Source organism: Myiozetetes cayanensis, unplaced genomic scaffold (genome assembly GCF_022539395.1).
Source record: "Myiozetetes cayanensis isolate MyiCay16 unplaced genomic scaffold, myiCay2020 scf20-37, whole genome shotgun sequence".
Lineage (NCBI taxonomy): Eukaryota > Metazoa > Chordata > Aves > Passeriformes > Tyrannidae > Myiozetetes > Myiozetetes cayanensis.
Window position 1 is genome coordinate 14,108,587 of NW_026087412.1, and position 11,038 is coordinate 14,119,624.

Consider the following 11,038-nt stretch of genomic DNA (forward strand, 5'->3'; position numbering starts at 1 on the left):
TTTTCAAAGGACAGAAATGAGATTGAAAATCGTCTAAAAATAGCTGAGAATTTTCAAGTGTCAGCTGTAACGTAAAGAGGAATGGCTGTCTCTCCTTACAGAGCCAGGATGGATGGAGTGAGCTCAGGATTCAGGATCAAGACAGAGAGCTTACACACAAACTGTAGATGGTAGCAAATAATCCTAATTTCCTAATTTTAATAATATTCCAGGATAATCCACAGCAACTTGAAACCCAGTGAAATTGTACTCTGTTTAAAAGTGGTGAATGTAAATTCTTACATCCCTTGCCTGCCAGAAGGAAAAGTGAAATAACTGCGAAAAAAAAGGTTTAAACAATCCATTCAAATCATGCATCCTCCTCATGACAGAAGATGAATATAAACTATGTCTTTGACTTTGCTTTGCCTTTTCCATCAATCTTTTTCCCCAAAAAGCCACCATGTCAAGGCTTTTATTTATGGAAGACGTTCTCTTGCATTTAAATAGTTTCCTCTACCTCTGAAGGTTTACTGAAGCAAACAGCAAGGAGACAGCTCAGATTTGTAATTTGTAGGGTAACTGTTTACATGGCAGCACCAAGATTTGGGGTAGCCAGACAGAAATGCAGGTGAGAGACTCTGCAGGTGACAATCCCAGAAGGCAGCAGAAGCCGTGGTGTCCCTCCAGGATCACAGGATCCCGCATTTCAGCGCTCACCTTTCCCATACTCCGGGACGAAGCTCTGCTCTGGCCTCGCTCACTTCAGCTCTTGCAGGATGTAAATGTTTAAGGTCTGTTGAAACTGTTCCTTCACTCTACAGGGCTCACACAGGGCCTGAAGAGGCAGAGCTGCAACACTTCACCACCAGACTGGCAGTGCTGCCCTGACTTTGTTGTTAATTAGTGCCAGGGCACGGCAAGATCAACCAGAGCCCAAGTTGTTAAATGAAGTGTATGGTCAGGGTCAGGCTCCACGCCCTTCACAGTGAAGAACCTTATCCAGATTCTAACTATGCTTATAAATTTTTTTGAAGTGTATTTTTTTAACTGAGATATTTTTCTACTTGGTCTTCAACAAATAAAATCATGAGCAACTCAACAAATCTTCCTTGAAATTTGGAGAAATTGTGACCTTCCTGCCCAGGTCTGGCAGCAAGCTGAGCAGTACCTGCACACATACACAGGTTTACTTACAGAAAGTTATGTCATTGCACTGTCAAATATTTAGAAAGCTCAATAATCACTAGGTTAAGGTACTTAACTACAAAGTTCTTTCTTTTGTTTATAGCTATGAAAGACACTTCCACTGGGTAAAGATTTGACAAGAACCAGGTAGAGCAACTATATTCACTATTTACCTCCTTTTTTCCTCGCTATTACATGGTAAAATTACAGATCATGTCAAAATGTTCTATCAGTGTAGAATTTGCTTCTCCCTGGCAATATGCCTTCATGCAAATTACCTCTAATTATAATTCTTTATCTGTCACCGTACACTTTTCATTTTTGAAATACAGGAGTGAAGTCAACCTGTACATGATATCTTCTTTTCAGTCTCACACATAAGATCGTGAATCACTACCTCAATAAGAAGTTAACAGGTCAGATTATGTAAAACTGATAGAACTGACTGGTCGCTAAAATTTTCTATCACTGTCAGCATGTGGAATTCTGTTTGTGGGAAAATGGAAACACATGTACATGCTTGATTCATTACCACTTAAAAAAATGGACATTTGTTCCATCTATTCCTGCCTGCCTGTCGGATTAGTATCAGAACACATGAAATCCAGAATTATAACGCCTGCCACGTAAAAAGCCGGTAACTTAAGATTTACATTTATGGAACATGATGAAACTAGAGGTTGGACAGAAGGACCTGCACAGCAGCTGGCAAGACACAAGTACCTTAACCCCTCTTACTCATCCCAAAAACCTCCCTAGTCAGAGTCTAAAGCTGCTCTCAGCCCCAGAGCAAAGCTGAATCCATGAAGAGCTCTGCAGAGCCATCCTGCTGGCACAAGCACAAACCTTCTAGATTTACACTGTGCCCAGCAGGCTGGGCTCAAAAAGCCAAGGAAAACTTTTCATTTGATCTTTCCCCTACCTATGAACTTCCAGAAGCACATGACAGCCACAGGTTCCCTGTGCACAGGGCTGGTAAAGGGCACAGGGCAGGCAGGGGAGATTTCACTGCCGTCAGGGGGTGACCGTGGTCTCCCCTGATCGGCTGCAGAGGGGAGCAAAGGAAATAAAATTCAATGACTTATCTCTTCATAACCTTACCCAAGACTTCTGTCTTTCAGGAACACCCATGCCCTGTTCTCTGTAACCCAAACATGAAGTAGCAGCAGAGGTCACCAAGCAGCGCTGTATCCCATGTGCCACGGGAAAGGCATCCCACGGCTCGCAGGTTGCCATCCTGCAAAGAGCCAGGCTATTCATGGAGTAAAAAGCTTCAGTATAGAGCAGAACGGTGACTTTTATAGCTAATTTGCTAAAGAAATGTTTAAAATTAAAGGAAACGTAAAGAACAGTGAAAGACAACACATCAAGCTGGAGATCTTCGATAACCTCTATCAGGAACGGCCACCGATGGCCATAGGTGAGTTTTCCTGCAGTAAGTGCTGTCAAAGCCAACCTTCCCTCTGCCACCAGGCACGGCTCAGCCAGCTGATGGAGAGCACAAAGATCCCCTGGCATTTTCTCCATGATGAAATAAGGGACAAAATCGGAGAGAAAAGCGTGGCCATACCGTGCCCAGGGCTTCTAACAGAACCACAGCAATAAGGCCGTTCCTCGAGGCAAACTGCAGAAGATGTCTGGCTGCAGAAAGTTCAGGAATGATTGAGAGCATCAGGGAACACACAGAGGCCCCAAATGAGATGGTGGTTCTGCTGTGCTGGGCTCTATAAACACAGAGAAAGCATTCCTGCCCCAACGTGCTTACGTATTTTGAGCACTCAAAAAACAAGATGCCGGTGACCCTGGTATTTCTGGAAGAGTTGCTGGCTGGTAAATAGCAATATTGTGACCTCCCAAGTAACAAGAAAGAGAAAGGCAAACAACCAAGAAGAACAGAGCAAAACAAAAATATTTCCATAAGCAGAACTTTTTATATCCCAAGAGGAGGTGTCTGTCTCCAGGGCTCAGAAGGGACACATTAACCTGTGCTATGAGACTTCAATAAATTTATTAGCTAGGAAGCTCAGCAAGGAAACAGAAAGAAGTGAATTGTCTCAAATCCTACAGTAAAATTGCTGTGGAAAATATAATTGAACTGATGGCTGGGGTTTACCTGTGTACCTCAGAAAAACCAGTGCAACACTGTTCTCCTGTGCTCCCCTCACATCCAAGAGGCAAAAATATTGTAAGGCATCCCTGGCTCGCTCTTTGTTGGTTTGTTTTCGACACCATCTACTTAATTGCAAAGTCAGAAGCAGGAGGGAACATACCAGGGCCCCACTCTTGCACTAGGGAGCCAAGGAAGCAAAGGATGAAGAAAAGATATTCCCATCCTACGATTTCAGCGAAGCACAAAACAGGAAGAGAAATTCAGTTTTGCCTGATCTACTCCAATAAACAAGGGGAGCAGCACTGGGACAACCTGGGGTACATCCACCTGAGCATTTCCAACGGAACAGGGAGCAGGGCTTTGCAGCAGTTTGCCCAACCCACTCCTCCTCCCCTTGCTTTGGTGCACACTGGAGAGCCGTACCTGGATTCCTTCTGGGTGAGCCGAGCCAAAGGACTCGCTCCAGGAGCACGCCTGATGTGCCCCAAACACAAAGGTGCTTTTGTTCCAAGACCCATCCAGGAGCAGCGTCAGGCAGAAGTCCCGAGGTGTAACACGGACACTGCGTCCTCGGCACCTCCCAGTTTGCTCTGGGAAGAGTTTGCTTGCTCTTGTTGACTCAGCCTCACAAAGATACTATGGCTGCTGCGGCAGCTCAGACAATTAAGAGATAATAGACCAGATATACAACATAAAAAATAGGATATAATTAAGATACCAGAGGTTGAAAGGAAGCTGAGAAGTGAAGTACCAGTAGGGAAACAAAGCCTGCGTCTGTTATCTCCACAGCGCTTTTATACTTGAAGAAAGGATGAGGTATGACATAATTAAACAACCACAACAAACTTCCTCTTCTCTATCACTACTATCAACAGATTCTCAGGGAAAATAGTAAAGCAAAGCTTCCTAACAGCACCTCCATTCACAGAACTGAGCAGGTGCTTGCAGAGAACAATTAATTAACAAGTGAAATCTCAGTCTCCCTTATTAAATCTCAGAGCTGCTCCCTAACAAAACTCTCCCCTACAGCAGGTCCCAGACACCAGCCTGTAGCACTGCTCTTCCATGGCTTCTATCACTGCCTTTTTTTTCTTCCCCTGATGGCATTTACCTACCAGCTGAGTAATCAGGCTGTGGAACAAAGTTCTGAGGAGACAGGAAGAAATGGGCAACTCTGTAGCACCCTCCATGTGCCCCTGAAAGTCTGGGCATCAGAGGGAAAGGAGCTACAGACCTGTGGATAAAGGTGGTGACAGCAGAGGTGTGCTTGGTTTAGAAGTACAGACAGATTCTGATTTCTGTGTAAGACATTGGTAAGAAATGGAAGCTAATTACAGTTCCACAACAACAAAACACAGAAGGGAAATGGGGAAGGGAAAAAAAACCAAAACCAACCCATATTCCTTGTTAAAGTAATTCTTACCACATGCTCCTGCTGCTTTCACAGCTATGTTTCAGGGTAAGGAGAGACCATTAAATGTCAGTCCACAAAGCAAACTTCATCTTATCTAGACTGCAATTTCAGTTTGTCCATCTGTAGTGCCCTGGCTGAAGCAGGAGATGTGAAAGGCACTCAGAGCTGCAAAATCCAAACCACTGTACTGAGGAGGCACAGCAGGCTGTGCCCTCTCATGACAAACGTAACCAAGGACAGAAGTCTGAGAAATACCATGAAAAATCACTCCTGGCATGGGGTATAATTGCTCTACACTGTGCTCTTGTGATCTCCTAGAAAATATAAACAAATAAATAAGAATATTTAAGAGCAGTACTGTCATTCTCCACAACTAAGTGCATGTCATTTTGGGATTAATATCAAGTACAATTATAAACACAGCAAAAATACTGAATTTCATTTGTTGCTACAACATGGCCTTCACACTGCACCTGGATGCAAAGGTACACAGAAGAGGGAAATATCACAGGGATGTTTCTCTGCAACCTATTCAATGTATTTTCAGCAGAACAGCAAAATTCATCTTAGAGTAACAGGGAGCTTACATCTGATCCCCATTTTCTTGAAAGCACACTCCCAATGAAATACATCAGCGTCCACAGTTTTCAAAGAAATTAAGTGAAATTGTATTTTTAGAAGCTAAACAGAAAGCCAGAGCCCAGGGACACACATCTGCTTCAATCCTATGGCTTCCAGCCACCAATGTCACTGTGGATCTCGTTGCTCCCCGTGAGCCTTCCGCTGCAGCCCCGTTGCCATCTGCCTGTGGACAGCCAGCTCACCAAAAATAAGTTTTTGTGTCACAGCAAAGCAAGCACCTGCCAGGGGCGAGCGGCTGCCACTGCTGCTGCCACTGCTCTGCAGTGCTCTCCCCACGTCCTTACTCACTGACCTTTCCACAACCATCCCGGCCTCCTTCGTGTTTGTTGCAACAAATACCTCCTTCCTCCATCACAACGCCTGTCTTACGACTCCTTCGCGTTCTTTCACTCGGTTTTTCTGTGCTTATTTCGAAAAAATGGGTGCTTTTATACACAGAGACAGCATAGGAGGGTTTGTTACATATTCCACTCCCATTTTGATCCGTCTGCTCCCCACTTTGGGGAGCTCCCCACTGCAGACAACCACCTCTCTGTGAGACAAAGGCACAGAGCCGAAGAGACGGAGCTCTGACAAAAGAGACAATTAAACCCTCAGCTTGTACAGCCCTCCTGCACGTGCCCCCAAGTGCTGCCAGAAAGCAGCCAAGGGTTTCACCTCAAAATGAACACTGCAGAAAAATGAAAATCGGACCCTTAGCCAAGGGGAACCAAAGGACCCCTCATTTTCTCCTCCAAATGGCAAATTTGCAGTTTCATCCACAAATCCTTCGAGCTGCAGAAAGGAGAGCATCTGCCAGCTCACTGAGCCACCTGAGTAACTTTTTCCAGCCTAACTCCGAGCTGCAACAACTTGCCATATCAAACTGCCAAATCTACAGTGCTCATTTCTTTCTGTGAATCCAGCTGTCATTTTTCCCAAATGCCTTCGCAGTCCCAACTCTCCCGATGCCAGAAAAACCTTTTCACAGATATACATAATTTTGCAAAACACATATGCTCTTTGTACAGCACATGGAGTCAATTAACAAGTTTACTTACTGAGTTAAAGGATGACACACAACAGTAAAACAAAAACCTCTCGCAGACAGCAAACACGTGAACCTTCTCATCCCTACGAGGTGACTCTCGCAAGGAGTGCTGAGTCTTAAAGCCTGTTCTGAGTACCCCAGATATTTCACGCTTCTCTCTTTTATTCTGTAATTACCACGGTGTCTGTGATCACCAGCACGGGGAGTTACATGTAAAACACATTCAATTTGCTAGTCAGCAAGCACAAAGCAGGCACTGGGGCAACTATTTTCTCTCCTAAAAGAAAAGAAAACATAAATCAAAAGCACTAAAAGCACGTACCTTTCAACTGGTCAGCTACCACGCTCTGACCAACGCGCTCAATCACCTTCCCATCCTCCATTTCATAACGATCATCCAAATATTTGGCAGTAGCTTCTGAAATATGGACCTTCCCAGCCACCCCGAGCTGCTCCATCAGATTGGCCAAGTTGACATCGTTGGACCACACATCGAACTTGAACCTCCTCATTCCCAAAATGCCGCACAGGACCGTCCCGGTGTGAACGCCGACCCTCATGTTCACCATTTCTTTCTTCTCCTGGCAGAACTGCTCGATGGCTCTGATCATGCCCAAGCCCATCTCGATGCAGCAGTACGCGTGGTCCGGCCGGGGCTCGGGGCAGCCGGCCACGCAGTAGTAACAGTCCCCCAGAGTGCTGATCTTCTCACACTTGGTGTCCTCGCACAGACGGTCGAAGCGTCCAAAGAGGTCGTTCAGGAGTCCCACCAGCGCGTGGGCCGATTTGTTGGCGCTCATTTTCGTGAAGCCGACGATGTCTGCGAACAAAATGCTCACTTGCTCTATCTGCTGCATTTTAAAAGGACGGAATATTATGGGGGTTTTCTGTATGGAGGGCTTCTTCTTCCTGTTTTTGGGGCTTGAGGTGGAATGACGTTTGATGGAGTTTTCACTTTCATCATCGCCCTGCTTCATTAAGTCATCGGCTATTATTCTTGGCATAACAGAATGAATCATCCTCTCTTTCAGGGCTTTTTCCACTTCCAAGTCTTTTCCATGCATGATGGATTGCCCCACTTTCAGGAATGTGCTTCTCGATCTGACTTCGGACATGATAAATAAATGAATGCCAATGGCATGGATGCAGATGTGCAGGAAGGCTTTGCTCAAGAGCTCCCAGTAAACCGCCCCGGCTCCGAGAGGTGCGAAACAGTTCTCGTCGCGGAAGTGATAACCAAAGGTCTCGAAGAGGACCGAGTACGACAGTCCCAGAAACAAGCTTAAATACAGGGGTAAGTGCATCACCGTGTAAAGCAACAAGAGCACTTCAATACACATAGAAAAACTGCCCACTTGAGAGAGACAAGTGTCTGTGGGATCTGCCGGGGGAGTCCGATTGGACATGTCACCACTTCCTGAGACAGGCTTCAGAGCCTGGAACTGCGGAGCGAGGGTCAGGGCAAACACCAGGAGGGTGAGTATCAGCGAAGTCCAGACGTAATGGCGGGCGTAGGTCTTAGTGAAAGTGAACACAAAAAAAGCTACACATACCAGGAGGAAGCACAGAGCCGGCACCATGAAAACGATCTGTTTCTCTCTCATGTGTACGCCGAAGTAGATGCCCCAGAGCAGGCAGGCCACGCCGATGTAGAAGAGGGCATAGCGAAACCTGCGCTGGGTCTGCGGGAAGCATCTCTCCATGCAAGCCTCCTCCAGATTGTTGGAGTCGAACTTGGGGTTCCACCACTTGGAAGAGGCCCTCTCGAAGAGCTGCGGCAGCTTCTTCGGCCGCCGGAGGCCGGAGCCACCGCCGCCGGCTCCGCCGGCTCGGCGGGTGCCCCCCGACTCCCCCGAGCTGCAGCTGGAGGAGATGCTGTACTTGCAGTGCTTGGAAGAGGAGCAGCCCTGGTGCTGCTTGGGGTTGATTTTCACCGTCACGCTGTTGCTGTCCCCGCTGGAGTCGCAGCTCACCTCGGTGCTGTGGTGATGCAGCAGCTGCTGGTGCGGTGGGGAAGCCATGTTGTCAATTCCTCCTCAAGAGCCCGCGACGGAGTTGGGTCTCAGGGGCTGCCGAAGCCACCGGGCTCCTCGCAGAGTCGCCTCTAGTCTCCCCCGGTCCTCGCCGCGGAGGGGCGGCCGGGCAGCGCCGCGGCGTTCGGCCGCTCGCCGGGCTCCGCACACAGCGCGCCGTGCCAGCCCCGCATAGTCCCCTCGCCTGGGCCGGGGCTGCCGCCGCCCGCCGCTGGCCCCGCTCCCCCGCAGCCCTCCCGAGGCGCGGGGCGGGCGGGCCGCTGGCTCAGCCCCGCGGGGGGGACGCCGGGCCCCCGCCGGGAGGGGACCGCTCCTCCATGTCGGTGCAGCTGCCCCGCCGCTTCCTCCCCTCACGGCCGCCGACAAGGGGCCGCCTCCCGCCCTCAACCGCCCGCCCAGCCGGGACGGCAGCGGCGGCCGCTCCCCTGCGCTCCGCCCGCCCGCCCGCCTGTCAGAGGGGAGGAAGGGGAGCACTGGGACGCGCTCAGGCGGCCGCCACCATCTTCCTCACGGCGCGGGGGGGTGCGGGGGGGCTGCGGGAGCGCGCCCCCGCTCGCCAATAGGGCGCGGCGGTGCGGCGGGAGCGCGCGTCCCCCGCCTCCCACTTCCCGCCCCGGTGCGGGGGGCGCGGGCGGGAGCGGGGAACGGTCCCCTCAGAGAGGGACGGGCGCGGTGGCGGCGGGACCCTCCGTGAGGGAGCGGCGGGACAGCGACGGGTGGCAGGAGCCGCGCGGGCCCCTCAGCGGGGACAGCCCTCGCCGAGGGGCCGGGTGCGGGTTTCCCGGGCTGCCACCGCCCTCCCCTCCGGCTGACACTTGTCGTGCTCAGACAACACGCACTGTACCAAACAATTCAGCCCGAGCCGCGCTGCAAACTCGCCGCGTTATTTTTCTCCGCTTGTTTATGGCTGACGCTATCTCGCCCGCACCGCTCCCTCGGTTTCATTATCTCTGCTCGCAGATGGCCCGTGGCTGTCCCTCCTTCGCGGGGTTTCTGCTCGTGCTGCAGCTCCCTCTCCCCCTCCCAGCCCTCCTCCCCTCGCCCTTGCTCACAGGTGATGCTCCCAAATTCTCCCACCTGGTCCCACTCAGCCCCTCAGCTCCACCCCCAGCTCTCCCTGCTGTGGCTTCTGCTTCCCTGAATCCCATTTACTGGTTTCCAGGTGAGCCTTTCCCAGAAAAGCACTTCACTCCAGCAGTCCTTCGTTCTGCAGCGCCTCTTCCCAAAGAGCGAGTCCCTTCTCTTCTGAAGACCACACCATTCCATAAAATAAATCCAAAGGCATCCTGGCTTGTACCAGTCATATTGTGGCCCCTCCGGTCCTTGGGTCAGTTCTGGGCTCCTCACGACAAGAAAGACATTGGGCTGGAGTGGGTCCAGAGAGGGAACGGAGCTGGGAAGGGGCTGGAGCAGCAGGAGCAGCTGAGGGAGCTGCGGGGGCTCAGCCTGGAGAAAAGGAGGTTCAGGGGGGACCTTCTTGCTCTCTTCAACTCCCTGACAGGAGGGAGAAGCTGGGGGGTTCAGGCTCTGCTCCCAGGGAACAAGGGACAGGAGGAGAGGGAACAGCCTCAAGTTACGCCAGGGGAGGTTTAGACTGGATATTGGGGAGATTTCTTTCCAGAAAGGGTTGTTAAACATTGGAAGGGCTGCCCAGGGCAGTGGTGGAGTCACCACCCCTGGAAGGGTTCAAAAAACAAGTGGACGTGGCATTTGGTGATATGGCTTAGTGGGCATGGTGGTATTGGGTCAAAGACTGGACTCGGTGGTCTTGCAGGTCTTTTCCAACCATAAAGATGTTTTTCAGAAATCATTATAGAAAACCCACAGTTACTGAAACTGAAACCTGCCCTTTTTTTCCCTTTCCTTTGTAAAGATGCTACTTCTCTCCTTAACCATGCCATGACACGTTTTTACTGATGCTGTTTTGAGGAAATTTTTATTTCCTGACATACCAAAATAATCTGTAATAAAAATTTCCAATCAGTAGCAGTACTTGTTCTGGTTTTGCTATGACATAGTTGTCTCTTGAATTCCAGCTAATGGCTCGGCTGATCAATATTTTATAGTGACTGCTGCTTTCCATGTGGCTCTTACATAAACACTGTTGGGAAGAAAGAAATCCCTGAGCTGACAGAGCAGAAAGGCAGGATGGCCTCCTGGGCTTGCCTATTAATTGATAAATTTACTAAAAGTTCAGTCCAACCTTTTTATTGATTCATCTTAATGTACTTTAAGTTACATTTTTACTTCATAAAGGATGATGAATTTATTTAATCTGGAGGATTAAAGAAGTGCAACAACTTCCAAGGATTCAAAGACATGGTGGAAAAGGTGACCTCATTGGCAAAGACTTTAAGGTAAAACTATGTGTGTTTTTTCACTTTGTTATGTAAACCTGTAAGATTTTTGTTGTTGTAGAAATGGTGTGATTTGAACTTTTGAGATTTAAGAGGTACCGAAATTCCAGCATAGATTTTTATAGGCTTTTTTAATGATTGTTTTGGCCTATTATTGTTGCTTTCAACTGGCAGTCTGAGTCAGCTGCATTTCCCAAACACCCTCTGACAAAGGTAGGAACTAGAAAGAACTAAAATATGGTGGAGGACAGAAAATAGTTTAAGCCACTATTATTTTTAAGTGAG

At 49.0% G+C, this 11,038-nt stretch overlaps 1 protein-coding gene across 2 annotated transcripts in view; it reads right to left on the reverse strand.

The window, feature by feature from the left end:
- The window catches only part of ADCY9 (adenylate cyclase 9), an 82,946-nt gene extending 74,231 nt beyond the window's left edge, over positions 1–8,715 (reverse strand). Inside the window, exon 1 of one of the 2 annotated variants that reach the window (XM_050317608.1) lies at positions 6,686–8,715. In XM_050317608.1, coding sequence (XP_050173565.1) covers positions 6,686–8,384 — 1,699 coding nt within the window. In that variant the 5' untranslated portion in view covers positions 8,385–8,715. The remainder of the gene's footprint in view (positions 1–6,685) is intronic. The other variant, XM_050317606.1, reaches the window with a different exon arrangement.
- Positions 8,716–11,038: the final 2,323 nt, after the last annotated feature.